Source organism: Pseudophryne corroboree, chromosome 3 (assembly GCF_028390025.1).
Source record: "Pseudophryne corroboree isolate aPseCor3 chromosome 3, aPseCor3.hap2, whole genome shotgun sequence".
Classification (NCBI taxonomy): domain Eukaryota; kingdom Metazoa; phylum Chordata; class Amphibia; order Anura; family Myobatrachidae; genus Pseudophryne; species Pseudophryne corroboree.
Genome location: NC_086446.1, coordinates 693077447 through 693095812, shown reverse-complemented (window position 1 = coordinate 693095812; position 18366 = coordinate 693077447). Strand labels below are relative to the sequence as shown.

The 18366-nt window shown below is 44.0% G+C and overlaps 1 protein-coding gene across 1 annotated transcript; it reads right to left on the bottom strand.

Moving 5' to 3' along the window:
• Positions 1-12702: 12702 nt before the first annotated feature.
• Positions 12703-14858, bottom strand: LOC135058177 (putative nuclease HARBI1). Its single transcript, XM_063963747.1, has 2 exons — positions 14114-14858; positions 12703-14029 (listed from the first exon to the last, which is right to left on the bottom strand). The coding sequence occupies exons 1-2, from the start codon at positions 14856-14858 to the stop codon at positions 13593-13595; spliced, it is 1182 nt and encodes a 393-aa protein (XP_063819817.1). The 3' UTR covers positions 12703-13592.
• Between the last annotated feature and the right edge of the window lie 3508 nt (positions 14859-18366).

Sequence of the window (18366 nt, the reverse complement as noted above, 5' to 3'; positions counted from 1 at the left end):
GCAGTGTACCCGAGGACTGGCACTTCTTCCTAGTGAAAGCAAATGCTCCTGGCTAGGGTGGCCAATCCTGGGCCATTTTTTCAATCCCGAGATTTCCGAGATACCCGGGATTGGTTTTCTTACTGTGTGTCCACCCGTCTCCCACACCTTGCCCCGCTCTGCAGACATAAATCAATTCACCAAACTGCAGGGCTGGAGGGTGGGTGATTTCATTCAGATTCGGTGACGGGCTGGTGACTGCAGGAGGAGTTTGGAGGAGGCGGCAGGTGACGGGCGCCCTTCCATTGGGATCAGCTGCGGGTGATGGGCTGGTGACTGTGCAGCATGACCTCAGAGTCAGAGTTCATGCTGCGCAGGAGGAGCCGGGAGGAGGGAACCGGGCAGCGTTGGACGCCCTGAGGACGCTCAATGCTGCCCGTCATTAAAGGGTCGCCTGATCCCGCAATCCCCGGGATTGGAGCTTCCAATCCTGGGATTGAATCTCGGCCGATTCTTGGCCTAAATCCCGGGATCCCGACAATTCTGATCCCGGTATTGGACACCCTACTCCTGGCACCCGGAAAAAGAGGAGTGGGGGTGGATAGCTTAAGAGATCACAGGCGGGAGTACCGGTGACAATGTAGTCGGTTGCTGCCAGGCTCCAGCCCTGAAGGGGGCACCCCCTCCATTGTCTTGGCTTCCTCTGTTCCCCTATGTCACAGCAAACTTTGTGTATGTACAGCAGCTTGGTGGGCATGCTCGGAATGGAAATGTGCTGCACTGCAATGCCGATCACCGGGGATTAACACCAGGGTGATTAATGCCTGCATATTGGGGCATGCTATGGGTGTAACGGCTGTCGGGATTACCCACGGGGAGTGGAGGCGGGCACCGGCAGTGACTGATCACCCTGCCCAGCCCACCTATCACCTTTCTCTCTAATAACGGAACAGTTCTAAGTCAGAACAGATGGGGAGCACCAACGGGCACATCCCCATTCAGCACTAACAGGTGGCCAAATTCTGCAGACAGAGGATAGAGAACCCTGAGCCCTTTTCTTTTTTTCCATACCAGGTATAGCTCTTCCTCTTCATATGCTGCATCCCCGGTGCTGTGCTCCCCCTCTACCACCTGCGCCCTTCTTCCTCAGTGTTTTTACAGGTATCTAGATCCCCCCTCCAAAACTGATGACACCACTGTTGTGGGGCTCATCTCAGACGGTGATGAGAGGGTGTACTCTGACGAAGTTGAGGTCTTGGTCAAGTGGAGCAACAGCAATAACTTGGTTTTGAATTTGAAAAAAAAACCAAAGAGATGATTATGGATTTCAGAGGAGATCTGAGCTGATTCCTTTAACTATCGAGAACTTAACGGTTGAGCTAGTTAGAGATTTGAAACTCTTGGGCACTGTTATTTCAGATGATTTGTCGTGGGCTACTAATATTGCATGTATTGCAAAGAAATCCCAGCAGTGCCTATTCTTCCTTAGGAAAACATGCGCTGCAAACCTATCCAGGGCAAATTTAGTTACAGTAGTTTTTATCACTGTGTAATTGAAAGCGTGTTGATGTATTGTATTATAGTGTGGTATGGTAACAGCACCAAAGATGAGCTGAAGATACTGGAGCGTGTTGTATATACAGCTAGGAGTATCGTTGGCTGTGAGCTTCCGTCAATTGATGATATTTATGTTGAAAACTGCCTCCGCAAAGGAAAAAGCATTGTACAAGATTGTTATCAACCTAACCATTGCATCTTTTCCCATCTTCCTTCCGGCTGACGCTTCAGGTGTATTAGAACGAGAACATCTCCTTTTAAGTTCAGTTTCTTTCCATCTGTTAATGTTTGACTTAATTTGAGCAGTGATTTGTAATGGTTTATGTGAATTTTCCAGATCTTAATTTCATTATTTCTTTTTACAATGACAATAAAAATTATCTATCTATCTATCTATCTATCTATCTATCTATCTATCTAGGTAAACAGGACAAATGCAGCGGCACTCGGAGACTTCCAAAATCGAAATAGTGTATTTAGAAAATCACTCCATAAACTTAGAAGAGTGTCCAGAAAAAAAGCCATTACTTAGTGTTAAAAATAAGAAGGCACATTTTGAGTTTGCCAAAAGGCATGTGGACGACTCCCCAAATGTATGGAGGAAGGTGCTCTGGTCAGATGAGACTAAAATTGAACAAGGAAAACGCTATGTCTGGTACAAACCCAACACATCCCATTACCCCAAGAACACCATCCCCACAGTGAAACATGGTTGTGGTGGCAGCATCATGCTGTGGGGATGTTTTTCAGCAGCAGGGACTGGGAAACTGTTTCGAGTCTAGGGAAAGATGGATGGTGCTAAATACAGGGATCTTTTTGAGCAAAACCTGTTTCAGTCTGCCTGTGATTTGAGACTGGGACAGAGGTTCATCTTCCAGCAGGACAATGACCCGAAGCATACTGCTAAAGCAACACTCGAGTGGTTTAAGGGGAAACATTTAAATGTGTTGGAATGGCCTAGTCAAAGCACACATCTCAATCTGTGGTCAGACTTGAAGATTGCTGTTCACAAGCGGAAACCATGCAACATGAAGGAGCTGGAGCAGTTTTGCATTGAGGAATGGGCAAAAATCCCAGTGGCAAGATGTGGCAAGCTCATAGAGACTTATCCAAAAGTGACTTGCAGCTGTAATTGCTGCAAAAGGTGGCTCTACAAAGTACTGACTTTAGGGGGGTGAATAGTTATGCACGCTGAAGTTTTCTGTTATTTTGTCCTATTTGTTGTTTGCTTCACAATAAAAAAAATAAAAAAACATCTTCAAAGTTGTAGGCATGTTCTGTGAATAAAATTATGCAAACCTTCAAACAATCCATTTTAATTCCAGGTTGTGAGGCAACAAAACATGAAAAATGAAAAGGTGGGTGAATACTTCCAGGCCCCAGTATGAATGACAACAAAAAACGTTTAAAAGCTAGCTTTCCCAAAGGTATTGAAAACCAGAGGTGGTGTGCTTGTTCCAGAGGTCCGGTCAGGTGTTTCCAAGTGTTTAGGAAAGACACTCACATTAAAATTCTTACTTGCTGGCACATAAAGGTATCGTTACATGCAGAGCCGGCGCTACCCGCTCAGCAAGGGGATGCAATGCAGGGAGGCGCCGTGCTGAAGGGAGGCGCCGTCCTGCTCTGCAACCCCGCTGATGCTGGCAGCCTGTAGCGCGGCTCTCTCTCCCCATCCTTCCCCAGAGAGCGGCCTCAGGCCGACGGGTATCATTTTGGGGGCGTGGCCTAATCACGGGAGGCGTGGCCACGCCCCCTTGTGAAAAATGTTTTTTTTTTTTAAATAACTTTGGCGTGCCGAGCAGGGTGTAGGGGGGGGAGGAGGAGAGGAGTCCTGAGCCCTGAGCCAATTTGAGGGGGGAGTGTGATCACTTTCCCCCACTACCCAAATAGGCATTGGCTCAGCAGTAGCAGCAGCCTCACAGCAGCACAGCACACTGCAGCATGTGCTGTGCTGCCAAGATGCGTGCTTATGCTGCGGTCCAGTAAGGAGGGAGGGTGTAGGGAGTGCGGTGGACCAGGGCCCCACCGGGCCCTCCATCAGTCCGTGGCCCAAGAAATTAGTACCCGTTCCCTCCCTTTCGGCATAACTGCCGACATCCTACAGAGCCGCTGCTGCTGGGGTAACGGCGCCGCCGAGAGACATGAGGAGAAAGCAGAGGAGGAGCAGCGCCGGAGTCGGGGACCTCCTGCAGGTACGGGGGCCGTCCTGTGGAGGGAATGAGGGATGTACCTGGCATAATATGTATAATAGGCTCTACCTGGCCGCATGTGTATAAGGTGCTCTCCTGTGTGGGTACTACTGTGCGGTGTAATGTGACTAACGGACACTACTGTGCGGTGTAATGTGACTGACGGACACTACTGTGCGGTGTAATGTGACTGACGGACACTACTGGGCGGTGTCATGTTGACTAACGGACACTACTGTGCGGTGTAATGTGACTGGCGGTCACTACTATGCGGTGTAATGTGACTGACGGACACTACTGTGCGGTGTAATGTGACTGACGGACACTGCTGTGTGGTGTAATGTGACTGACGGACACTACTGTGCGGTGTAATGTGACTGACGGACACTACTGTGCGGTGTAATGTGACTGACGGACACTACTGTGCGGTGTAATGTGACTGGCGGTCACTACTGTGCGGTGTAATGTGACTGACGGACACTACTGTGCGGTGTAATGTGAATAACGGACACTACTGTGTGGTGTAATGTGACTGACGGACACTACTGTGCAGTGTAATGTGACTAAAGGGCATACTATGCAGTGTAATGTGACGAGCGAACAACACTGAGCAGTGTAATGTGACTAGCGAACACTACTATGGGGTGTAATGTGACTAACGGACACTACTGTGCAGTGTAATGTGACTAATGGACACTACTATGAGGTGTAATGTGACTAGCGAACACTATTGTGCAGTGTAATGTGAATTGGTACTATTATGTGGCCCCTATATTTTTGGCGCTTCCCCCTGCTGGGGGAAGCTGCATGTGTAGAAGGGTGCTCTACCTGGAATAATATGTGACTGGTCCTACCTGGTGCAATATGTAAAAGGGGGCTGTATCTGGCGTAATGTATATAAGGGGCACTACTTGGCGTAATGTATATAAGTGGTAATACTGTGTGGCGTAATTTTGAATAATGTTGACTACTGTGTGTCATAATTATTTTACGCCCCTATATTTTATGTCATTTTTTTATGACCCTATATTTATGGATCTTGAGGGGGGGGGGGGGGGGCACCAAAATGTCTATATACAGATCTGAGGATGAGATCGGTCACATTTGTATTTGTAGAAAGGCGCAAAATTGATAGTTTGCAGGAGGGCGCCGAACACCCTAGCACCGGCCCTGGTTACATGGTTAGAACAGCTATCCACTCATCTGGAATAACAAGCCCTTGATATGACACTTACATTCACTTTCTGTCTTGAGTGCACGGAAAGGTATCTTTTTATCTGTGGAGGAGTCAGCCCACAAATCCTGCACTCTACTGGCACCCTGCAAGCCAAATGCATTTGGTGTGTGGTAGTGACAGCGCCAACGAGGGGCTTAGCCAAAACCTTGTGGGCCCCAAAGCAACATTTTGAGGGGGCCCCTGTCCAAATGCTTCTAGAGAGACACCTCTCTGCAGCAGAGGCGTAACTAGGGTTTTTGGAGCCCAGGGCAAGATCAATAATGGTGCCTCCCCTCCCCCCCCCCCCCCCCCCACACCAGAAAAAAAAAAAAACTTCAAAGGAGAGTATGTGCACAAACCACCGCCACGCACTGGAAAAAATGGCCACTTTGCATAAAGATGTCAGTATGTGTATGTATACATGTAGGTGCAGTGGTCGAAGTGGAATTTTTTAAGTGGGGGTATGGAAAGGTGAAGGGTGCAATTATGCGCGCGCCTTCTGGGGCGTGGCCACTCTAAAGGGTGCGTGTCTTTCAGTGTAGTAGGACCCCTTATATTATCTAGTACTGGTGCCCCTTTAACATTATAGCACATGGTATGAGCCGAAATTCACATACTTGCACACGGTATGAGCCGAAAGTCACATTATAGTACACGGTATAAGCCGAAATTCACATTATACCACACAGTATGAGCCAAAATTCACATTATACCACACGGTATGAGCCGAAATTCACATTATACCACACGGTATGAGCCAAAATTCCCATTATACCACACAACATGAGCCGAAATTCCCATTCCTACTTCCTACACGCTGCTGTCTGCACACTGCTAATTAAAAAAAAAAAAATATATATATATATATATATATATATATATATATATACACACTTCCGGGTCTGTGGAGAAGTGCCGGTATGCCATAGCGCAGTATACCGGCCCACTTTGACCACTGTGTGTATATATATATATATATATATAACTGTCCAACAATGATATATATATATATTATATACACACTCATGGGTTCACTACGGCTGGCCGGCGGTCGGGCTCCCGGCGACCAGCATACCGGCGCCGGGAGCCCGACCGCCGGCTTACCGACAGTGTGGCGAGCGCAAATGAGCCCCTTGCGGGCTCGCTGCGCTCGCCACACTATGGGCACGGTGGCGCGCAACGCGCGCCACACTATTTTATTCTCCCTCTATGGGGGTCGTGGACCCCTACGAGGGAAAATAAGTGTCGGTATGCCGGCTGTCGGGCTCCCGGCGCCGGTATACTGAGCGCCGGGAGCCCGACCGCCGGTATACAGAAGACCACCCCACACACACACACACACATACACTTACTTATACACACACATAGAATACATACATGGAACACATACACCCACACACACACAATTATACACAAACACACTGAACATATAAACACATAAATATACACACAGATAGAAGAAAATATACACACACGTAGAAGACATACACACAAACATGTAGACAAACACACACACTGAGGCAGATGTATTAAGCTCGGTGAAGTGATAAAGTGGAAGGTGATAAAGGACCAGCCAGTCAGCTCCTAACTGCCATGTTACAGGCTGGGTTTGAAAAATGACAGTTAGGAGCTGACTGGCTGGTGCATTATCACCTTCCACTTTATCACTTCACCGAGCTTAATACATCTGCCCCACTGTCACTAACACTGACACCTGAACGAGGCTGAGGTATGCTGCAGGAGATCGCTGGCAGTGCTGTGCTGACTGGTGGCTCGGGCAGGACCAGTGGAATGCTCATCGCTAGGCTCCATTTGCGGGTCAGTGGGAGGAGGGGCGGAGCCAATATGACACCCTTCAAGGAGAAACGTCATGTTGGCTCCACCACTCGCCGACCCGCGAATCGAGGCTTAAAGCCGCGAGGGGGGCGGGGCTCCAATCGCTGGCTGATGCCTGGACCCTGATGCGGCTGTGGGCGCATGGGGCGACCGGGCCGCGCAGGTGCTGGTGGCGCCCCCCTCTGCTGGGGATGCCACGGATCCCAGGGCACGTGCCCTGCTCGCCCTGTGCTAGTTACGCCTCTGCTCTGCAGTAGTTGTTAAGTGTATGCCCCATAATAGTGCCCTAGTTCGTTTTCTGAACCATAGTAGTGCGTTAGTTAATGTTTTGCCCCATAGTGGTGCCCTAGTTCGTTTTCTAAACCATCATAGTGCCCTAGTTCACTTATGTCACATTGTATTGCTGCCCCAATTCACATTATGACATATAGTGTCCCCAGTTAAAAGTATGCCACATTGCAGTGCCCATGTTGATATTATTCCACACTATAGTGCCCCTACTTCATAATGTACCACATAACAATGCGCGGTATGACATACCGAACCCCCATAGTTCATATCATGTAACATTATAATGCCCTCCATATCACATTACAATGAGCAGGTCTAGGGCCATAACTAGATATATTGTAGACCCCAAGGCACAGATTTGTAAAGACCGCAATGTATCTAACAATGGTGAAAAATGTATAAAACACATGTAACTATGACAGGAAGGTGGCACCTCTCAGCTCTGGGCCCCATAGCAGCTGCACCTATGGTAGCACCAAACCTGGGCCCCGCACTCTTGGTGGTAGCACCACTTGCACACCCCTAGTTACAGCCCTCCCTGCTTTAGGGCTTGTAGGAGAAGACGCAGGTAATCGAGAAACAGTATTTTCTCTGCATTTTCCATGTTTGGTGCTTTTCCCCCCTACCGAACAGACACACACACACACACACACACACACACACACACACACACACACACACACACACACACGGGTTAATTTCATCAGGAAGTGGCAGGAAACATGAGATTAATCGCAACTTCCTGTGCTTTGAGGCAGCAGTGCTAACCACTGTGCTGTGCAACCTACTCTGCAGAGACTAGAAAATCTTCTCATATGTGATTATCAGTACAATGTTACCTTTGTAATTTCAGAGACTCAGCGCTCATCGTTGCACTGGGAAATATTTAATCACTGAATTTTAAAATGCAATTTTGTTTTATTTCTCATAGGCGTTATCATTTCATTGTCAGAACTTCCTGCAATGAACAATCCATCAGGCTGTCACGCTCCACACTCCCTGTACAGTGATAAAGTGCTGTGAGACTCCATCCTTCTTCAGAAGAGACAGGTCAGAGAGTTGCAAGTGTTGTCAGACAACTTCTAGGAGGTCACAGCACAGAACTTCAGGACAATGCTGCTACAAAGATGGTATAAACTCTTACATTCAACTGACACTAAAATAACCAGTTTACAAGAATAAAATGTACATTCAACTTTATTAACGTTTGTATATACAGTATTGTTCCCCAACTATGGGGTTATTTTATGTGTTTTGTTAAATAATTTTTTTATACATATTTGGGACTTATATCATTCCCCATTTTTTTATGATTGGGACCTTCACATACATGATGAATTACTGGAGAAAAATTGTCTTTTTTCTGTGAAAGCTAAAGAAACCCAGATAGGAGCAACAAACGCATATTTCCTGTGAGTGTGGTACGCAAGATTCATTTGGGGTTTATATCACATAAAAATTAAAGATACCTTGATGTCTATATTTCTTCTATACTCCATGTGAGTCATGGTACGCTATTGAGACTAACATTTCTGGGTGGAGGGCCTAACACTACCTAAAAAAAACTGCTACTTCCTCAGAATTCTCTGTTTCACTGTGAGTGAGGTACTCCTCACCATATATTGAGATACTCCACAGAGTTTGTCACAGTGAAGTTTTTTTAATTTTATGCACAAAAGATAATACTACACATTGGATATATTCCATTTTTTTTACACATGATATAAATATGATGTGAAAACCTGGAGAAAGAACGTATTCCATGGTGAAGACCAAAGAAACCCAGATAGGAGTAAAAAAGCCTATTATTCCAGTGAGTGTGGCACGCACGTGTGACGACGCTGCCAGCCAATTCCACAAATATGCCAATTTGAGAACTGCCACATGCGCCGTATGGGGGTCACTTTAGACACGGGATTAATTAACTACTTTCAGCTGCCACCAGCAAAGACTTTTCAACGTAGTACGGACATTGAAGGTGTCTTTAGCTTTACCTGTCACACACACACTGCAATACTTAAAAAAAATAGCTAGGCATGAGCCACACAGGCTTGGAGTTCATAAGACCAACAGAATCAGAACTAAAATTAGGATTTTCATTTCAAGAATACTTCAGAGCTTTGGTTTCAAAAAGGATACAAAGATTATTAATTATATTTTAAAAACACACACACAGAATACAGCAATCTCAATAAATGAAAAGGAAATAAAAACTTACAGAAACCCTATTCACTTACGCAAACAAGTTTTAAGTATTTCTGATGTGGGGGATTTCACAAGATTACTCAGGTCATCTCCAGCATGTACTGTTCTGTTTCCCCAAGAGATCACAAAAACTTTTTTATGAGAGGGACAGATATAGGCCCTCATTCCGAGTTGATCGCTAAGTTTTTCGTTCGCACAACTTATTATTAAAGTTGCGTTAATGTAGTAAATGTGCGAACATCCGCCCCCAACTTATTTTTGCTAATTCGCACGTATTATTACACAAAGTGGGCGTACGCCAAATGACATCGCAGCAATGCAAAATCGTCGCAGCAATGCGAACCCATCGCATTAACACATACTTATTCGTAAAAATACTAAGTTGTAGGAGATTTACACATTTTTCTGTTAAAGTGCTCACTTTTGCAGAGAAACGCAGCAGAATTTGTTTTTTTACTATTTCGTGGACTAACACCTTCCAATTAAAAGTCCACAAGCCCTCATCAATCACAAATACAATTATTGAATGAATGGAAATGTTCATGATCAATTAAGTATTTGTTTAAATACCTGAAGAACACTTTGTAGCCATAAAAGAACCTCCTTTTATTAACATGTTTAATATAAATATAGATGTTTGCAATGTGCTTGTTCTAATGTGTTTTCTGAATTTATTAAAGTTGAGTTTTTGTTTGTGAATGAAGGTGTTTGCATGTTTATTTTGCCAATAACATGTTTTAGTTGGTCTTTTAAAATAAGTTACGTTAGATGTTTGAAATGTTTAAGGTAAGAAATGTTTGTTATGCAATCTGGTGTTCCTTTATTGCATTAATAAATAATAAGGAGCCGCAAAAGTATAAGAATGTTATTTTTTATTTTTTTAACAAAGTTTTTTTTTTTTTTTTTTGTTGTCTAAATAAAATTTAACATAACTTTTCCAGGTCCCCAACAAGTTCCAACAAGGCCTGGAGATGCTGCCTCATATGTGTACAAATGTACTGTATTGATGTTGGATCTCCAACGGCAACATCTGAAATTAAGAGATAACATAAACATTAATAACTTACTCACATTGCTTATTATCCAAGCAAGGCACAAAGCACACTTTAATGCATGCAGGTCCAAACTGCATTCCTCCTGCTTGTGTGAAACTACATATACCAGCATGCGTTGACTCAGTTTTGGGGCCAGGGAATGCCAAACCTGTGTAAGGGCATGCTGGGATGTGTAGTTTATCAACAGTTGCAGTTGCGCAGTTTGGACAGGCCTGCTTAATGGCAAAGTTGATACATCATGACTGTTTTATGGTACAATCATTAGCTTAAAAAAAGGCAAGCCTGCTCAGTCTTTTTTGGTTACTTAGTCCAATTTTAAAGACCATGGGCTACATTTGCTACTATGTGAGTTCATTTTAAGAAGTAGCGTTGCCCATAGCAAACAAGCCAAAAAATAATTAATATCTTGTAGAAGTGGTTCCACAATTCTAAAGATTTTTTGTATTGGTTGTTATGGGCGACATCCCATGTTAAAGTTATGTTCTAGCTTCGTCACTGTTACACCATGTTGGCATTCATTACCTTTTTTATGTTTTTAGATTATTTTAAAGGGGTTTGCTCCTGCCTCCTCACACTGCATATCAACATCTTCAGAAGGCCAACATATCATAGCATTCCCACACTCCATGAAAGCTGCCCTTACTAAATAAGTGCAAACCGGTTTGACTAGAACAATTAGTAATTTTGAGAATGTCACTTTCACACAACAAATCAGTGTGTCATTAGGCTGCATAACAAAGTGAAGCATGTGATTTGTAAGTGTAAATATTCAGACTACACAGGCCCAAGTGTAAAAGCCCAACAACATACTAAAGTCCACTCAGGTCTAACTGTTTACCATACAAAATAACACATATAAACCCTGTTGTCCTGCCAACCCTGGCTACCTAATGAGTGTCAACCTAGAGTGGACACACAAAACATTGCACACATACACACTGTACATATAATGACACTCACAAATATGTAAAGGCAACATGTACACCATGCTGAAATTTTCAAATATTTGTCCAGGGTCCAAGAATTCAAACACTACAACACTGCATGTTTTGGCATTGTAAGTGTAAGTGGGTAATCATTTTTTTATAAATTAAAATAAACTTACTTTCCACGGCAACATCCAGACTCCCGGAACGGTCTGCAGGGGCTTCCTCTGCCCATTCACTGGGTGGGGATGTTGGCTGGATGGGGGAAGGCGGCTGGATGGGGGAAGGAGGAGGGATTGGGGAAGGAGGAGGGATTGGGGAAGGAGGAGGGATTGGGGCAGGAGGCTGGATGGGGGAAGGAGGCTGGATTTGTTTGCCAATTTCAGAGGGGGGGTCTGATTGAGAGGGCGAGGGGGGCGGAGAAAAAGTTAAAGCAATAGAGGGTGAGGGGGGTTCAGATTGGGATGTTGAATTTGAAGGAGAAGGGGTATGGGAAGGAGGAGAAGGGGTCCCAGAAAGAGATGGAGAGGTGTGGTGAGAAGGGGAATGGAAAGTGGAGTGGGCCAGGGAAGCTGATGGGGCCTGGGAAGATGAGGGGGACTGGGAAGCTGAGGTGGACTGGGAAGCTGAGGTGGACTGGGAAGCTGAGGGGGACTGGGAAGCTGAGGGGGACTGTGAAGGGGAGGGGGAGTGAGAAGGGGAGGGGGAGTGAGAAGGGGAGGGGGAGTGAGAAGGGGAAGGGGGTGGGGAGTTTTGCCGTTGTTGTCCTAGAATGATAATATTGTACAAATTGTTTAAACATGAGAAATTACATAGTAATCAATTTGTTTTCTCAATGTTCTGTTCATTGTTAAATTCTTTGTTTTGTTTCAAAGAAAAGCAAACATGTTAAGATCCTCTTCATGTTGGCCACAGCAAAAAAAATGAGTCCAAACTTTTACTTTGAAGCTCATTCCTTAATCTAGGCAATTGAGTCATAGTGATTGGTCTAGGCAACATCACCAGATTACTATTCAAGGCACCTTATTAGATAGCCAGCACTGATCAAGTATTTTGGAATATTTTCCTGCCTGCTTCTTATTTTTTGTAAACATGCACTTGTTTGGTGTTACTTTGCTACAGTCAGTACTGTTTTACCTAACCACACACAGTGTCCTAATTTCCATAAAAGGGCACTGCAGGTTGCAATTAGCCTACCACTTACTGTAAAATGTCTGCAAATCCAAGGGGATTACAGCAGGAATTTAGTTTGCAATTGGCCAAAAGCATGTGCAGTGCAGGGGTGGCAGATATAACATGTGCCGAGAGAGTTAGATTTTGTATGTTTTTTAAATTATGGGCTGGGTAAATACATGCTGCTTTATTTTAGCAATGCAAATTTTTGTACCTGATTTAACACACCCCACCCAAAACTAACTCTCTCTGCACATGTTACATATGCTTCCCCTGCAGTGCTCATTGTATTGAACAATTGTTACATAAATTCCGGAAGCCCAAAACTTGGAAAATCACACATTAGCACAATTTAGGACTAAAAACTTATGTAAGGTAACTTACTTCGTGTATGCAGCGCACGAATTTGCTGGCGGATCTCCGCCAACAAATCGGGAGTCCGCCTACGGAGATCACTCCACCTCCTTTCAAGCTGGATGATTGTCCGCCTGCTGCGGACGCGAGTCCGCAGCAGGCGGCGGACCTCCGCGTAGGCCTCGCGCTTCACCCGATTGGGGATGAAGCGCCCAACGCGGCCTACGCGGCGGTCCATCACCGCAACCAGCACGCGGAGCTCCCGCCTGGTGAACGGTGCTGCACGCATCATGGCAATGGCGTTTTCCTTATTTGGGCATATATTTATAGTGTCTGTTAGCATGTGATTGGTCAAAAATCTATGTTGTCATTTCTAATAACTTTATTGATCTTTGCAATGCTGTGAAGAGCAGAGTGTTATTTGGCACGAGCGGAAATTCGCATTAGCAGAAGCGAAAATGTTTTGAACACAAATTTAAGAAAACAAAACACACACAGAGACACAGACTTTAGATAAAATTACTATACATATCTGTGTACTCACCACAGTTCGTGTGATCATTCAGCTGGACAGTCACAAAGTGTGAAACATTGAGTATCATTTGTTTGTGTGTTTGGTTACATAATCAGGATTTGAGGATATAAAATAAATAAGGACACTATTTATTAACATTACAGTATTTAAATTTCTAAATAAACATTGTAAGCTTAACGTGTTTTTGGTTTTTGTTAAAAAAAACAATTACCCATTCCAACACAACAAAAGCCTTACCCAATCACTTTACAAGATCATACAAAATGCAATCATGGTTTAAAAAACATAAGCATACTGTGTTGTATTATTTGTGCAAATATAAAATATAAAAACACTATACCTGAAATATTCTGCAACAATTCTTGCCCTCACTTGGCTCCCCCTCCGTGTCACACTCCCCCCACCGAAGCGTGGACCAACCCCTGGCTCCTCATCAGGCAATTCCTCTGCCTGAGGAAGCTCTACACTACTCCTTACCGCGATATTATGTAGTATTGCGCACAGGACCACTATTTTACTTGCCATCTCCGGCGAATACATGATGTCGCCACCAGTGCGGTGGAGCACACGAAACCGCCCTTTAAGGACACCAATTGTGCGCTCCACCAGCTGCCTAGTGGCAGTAAGCGCGGAGTTAAATGCCATCTGTGGTCCTGGCCTGGGATTACGGTAAGGAGTCATGAGCCAGGGGGTGCAAGGATATCCACGGTCTCCTGTTGGTAGATAATCCAATATTTCAAAATAGTATATTTGTCAAGTTATTTTTGTTTGTTTTAAAAATTAAAGCAAAAACTCACCCAATAACCACATGTCTGCTCGTTGACTTGATCTTAATCTCTGCCATATCCCTGATTGTCTAATGACATATGCATCATGGGAACTTCCAGTAAACTTTGCATTCAGGGAAAGGATCTGGAGGGATGGCCCACAAACAACCATTACATTCAGAGAATGAAACAGTTTCCTGTTTCTATAAATTTCTTCATTATGTCTTGGTGGCTGAATAGCAACATGTGTGCCATCCACAACCCCAATAACATGTGGGAAGCGACTACCACCTTCCGCAAATTGCCGCTTCACCACATCTAGGGCACCAACATCCAAAGGCATATCAATGAACTGCTTCACCCGCTTTAGGAAAGCCTGGCAGACACGCCGCAGGACCTTACTGAACTGGCCCTGCGACATGCCAACCAGGTCTCCCACAACATGCTGATATGAGGCTGTAGCCAAAAAATGTAACACTGCAAGGAATTGTGTCAATGGTGGTATTGCTGTAGGATACCGAATTTCAGACTCCAGATCACTCTCTATTATGGAGAGAGTGTCTAGGATTAGATGTGGTGGCAGCCGGTATCTACGCACCACCACATCATCTGGCATCCCAAAAAGTAGGACACGGGTTCGGAAAATTGGTGGCCTAGCACGCCTCCGTTGCCTTGGTTGATGAGGAGCCGGCTGTGGTTGTGGGGCTTGCGGTTGGGGTGGGAGTGCTGGCGTGGGTTGGGGAGGTAGGGCTTCTGCTGCAATATATATTGACATCACACACTTTTAAAAAAAAAAAAAAAACAAAGATGAAGAATACAAAACTAAAGTTTGACAAATATACTACAATAAAATGTTTTTACAAATGTGGTGTCAACTTACTGCAGGAGCGTACATTTTTTCTGTGTTGAATTCATGTCCAAAATGTAAAACAATTTTGCAAATAAAAAATAAAGAACAAATTTAATTAAAAATACATATGTTATTTTTACAATTCCCAAAAAAATTTTTTGGGTACATTTCTCTGCATAAAAAACTTCATAAACACCAATAAAAAACAACAAACAAAAAAATATCGGCATTTAGTAGCTAGACCAGGAAAGACAAACACTACTTTGCAGATCAATCCTGGTAAAAAAAAATTTGGTTTAGCCAAAAGGAAAAAAAACATAAGCTCAACAATTTTAAAAAACACAAACAGGCACCAACACAGGCCAAGGACACTTACCTGCTCAAAAAGAAAGGAAAACTTGGTGTTCCCTAGCACACCAATCCAAAGAAATATCAAAGGGTTATATGACCCAAAAACAAGCACCTACAAGAGAACACAAATGATAGTCACAAATAACATACAGACCATTAAAACAAACAGCCACCAATACAGGCCAAGGACACTTACCTGCTCAAAAAGAAAGGAAAACTTGGTGTTCCCTAGCACACCAATCCAAAGAAATATCAAAGGGTTATATGACCCAAAAACAAGCACCTACAAGAGAACACAAATGATAGTCACAAATAATAAGCACAGGTTTATTTTCACAAATGGACTTGCCAAATATATATGGGATTAAATAATTAAACAAAAAAACATTAATAAAACACTTTGACTTCCAAAAATTAACAATAACATTTCCACAATACTCACAAACGAAAAATTGCATAAAAAATGCAACACTGTCTATATTCCAAACGCAAACGAAAGGACAAAGGTATGCTTGACAATTACTCACTCTGCAAATTCCACTAGCACCTTCACGCACAAGCCAACAAACAAATGAAACTCCAAACTACCTACACTCACAGCGTGCAAACTCGGCCCTTAAATAAGCAGTGCAATCATTCACCAGATTAATAGTGTACACCTGTGTGAATTAACGATTCGCACGTAGGTATATAAGCGCACACACCTCGGCGTACACACGTCATCACAAACATGGCTTCTCGTGAGCAAATCGCAGCAGAGCTAGACCGCATTGCAGAGCAGCAGATGGCATTGCAGAAACAACGCTTAGAGTGGCAAAGGCGCTTGTTAGAATCCGCCTCTGCGGATGTTGAGGCAGGACCTAGTACTCTGCAAATTTCTGCTTCTGAACCTCAACAATTGAGTGGGGATACCCTGCCACACACACATAGTGAGCAAACTGAGGGAGAATTGACTTTAGCCACACAAACACAGCAGACAGAAGCTGCTAGTGAGGAGGAAGATGGAGATGACCAACCAGAAGAAACCTCACAGGCTACCTCCAGATGGAAAAAAAGACAGCCTGCATTCACTAAGAGGGAGTTGCGTGTCTTGGTCACGCAGGCCATGGCCAAAATACATAGAGGGCCAAAAAACATGGGTGCTGCTTCAAAAGAACGCATCTGGAGAGACATCACAAAATCTGTGAATGAAGTTGGCTCTGTCGTCAGAACATCACAGGAAGTGAGACGACGGTAAGTGCATCTTGACAATCCATTTTCTGTGCTAAGTTGATCAAAAAATATAGTTACATATCATGTTCTGTCTAGCAAACACAAGCAGAACATGTGTGCTATATATTTTCTACAACCAATAATAATACTCAACTTTGTCCCTCTTTCACAATACATATGTAGGTGGGCCGACTTCAAATCCCGCCTGAAGGCAAAGAGGGCTGCGGAGTGGAATGCCTCAAGGGCTACAGGGGGTGGACCACCTGTCGCTGTGGAGTATACTGACTTGGAGGAGATGGCGATGGACTGTGTCAGTTATGAGGAGGGCCAAGGGGTGTCTCATATGGACACGGACCTGCCTGAGATTCTGACGGGACATGACTTGGAAGGTAAGTTTACACATTTATTTGTCTGTAATTTGAACTGTATTTAGAATCTTTTACTAATTTATACTCCAACTTTTTCCCCACACATTCTTCTATTTGCTTGGCACAAAACACAGCACAGGGTGGTGAACAGTTTGAGTCACAGGCCGGTTATGTGGTTGAGGCTGAGGTGGAGGGACCTAGTGGGTCTGGCAGTGTGGGCCAACAAAACCCACCTATGCAGGTTCCTACTGGCCCCCCCACCCAACCCTCTGCTATCCCGGAGATCCTGCTTGAAATTGCTAGGTATGGTGAGAGCCTAAACACATTTCAAGACGGGGTCATCCGGGAGGTAAGCCAGATAGCTGTCCGGCTCACTGAGATCCGAACCTGTGTTGAGCAAGGTGTTGCTCAACTCTGCCAAGGTCTGGCAGAGATCAGGCAGGCCCAAGAACAACTGGCCTCCTCAAACCAAAGCCTTGCAAATAACATCTTGCAAGGGCTCCAGGCCATCGCTGTCTCCCTTGCCCACAGTGGCAGAGAGCCAACCACATCGGCTCCCTCCCCTGCCCCTGCCCAGGAAGAACAGGCCACTGGGCAGGCCCAACGAAGGTCACTCCGCAGACCAAGCAAAGAAGATCAGCCTCAGGCGGGGAGAAAAAGAAGAAAGTGATGTCTCTCCAGATGGGCAGCACCCATGTTTTTGTAGTTGCCTCTATGTTATTTTGGAGTTGGCTTGTGTGGCCAGAATGGATCACTCCCTCTTAGTGAAATGTCTTTTTTCTGTTTGGAGGAATTGTAGCCTGCGAGTTTCTTTGAACAAACAACAGAGCCATCTTCCTCTCACTAGTGTGCTGTGTATTGTTGTGTTTGTGTGGTGGATACTAATTCTTTTTCATTTGGTATCAAATTTGTGTGTGGCAGGGTGTGTAATATGTTTAATTTATGCATTTAAAAGATACTTTTGTCAGAAGCAGAAATTTGCAGAGTACTGAGTTCTGCTATATAATTATTGTCAGTGCCATCTGCTTGGTGCTTGGTCTATCTCTGCCTGTGAGACTCATGTGGAGCCATGTTTAAATGTTGTGTAATATTATTACCGTAATAAAAAAAAATTATTACAAATGTGTGCAATTTCTTGAAGGTAATGCATTAGCAAAATCTTAGTTACCAAAAGATTAGGTCAACATATAGACACTTGATGACCAATCTGCTAATTCTCCTTAAAATTATAAATAATTTTAAAAAAAAGGTATGCTTTGCACCACACTTTAATGTCCATATTAATAAAACAGACACGACAACTTGATTAAATATCTTTGGTCAACATGACATCATTGAAAACATTGACAGATATTATAAACATATATTATTGTGACTTTTAAAACTAAATCATAGTGTATGCTGCATTATGTGGGTGTGGGTTAATTGATAAGAATGTAGCAGAATTCTCTAACTTTATCTAAAAATGTAACTTGTTTGTATTTAGTAGTCTAACACACATT

What these genes read in the sequence shown, in the direction of transcription:
- LOC135058177 (XM_063963747.1), bottom strand. Translation starts at nt 14,858, where the DNA reads ATGTCAATATATATTGCAGCAGAAGCCCTACCTCCCCAACCCACGCCA. An exon ending in AGCAGACATGTGGTTATTGG is followed by an intron (nt 14,030 to 14,113) that starts GTGAGTTTTTGC and finishes ATCTACCAACAG; the next exon opens with GAGACCGTGGATATCCTTGC.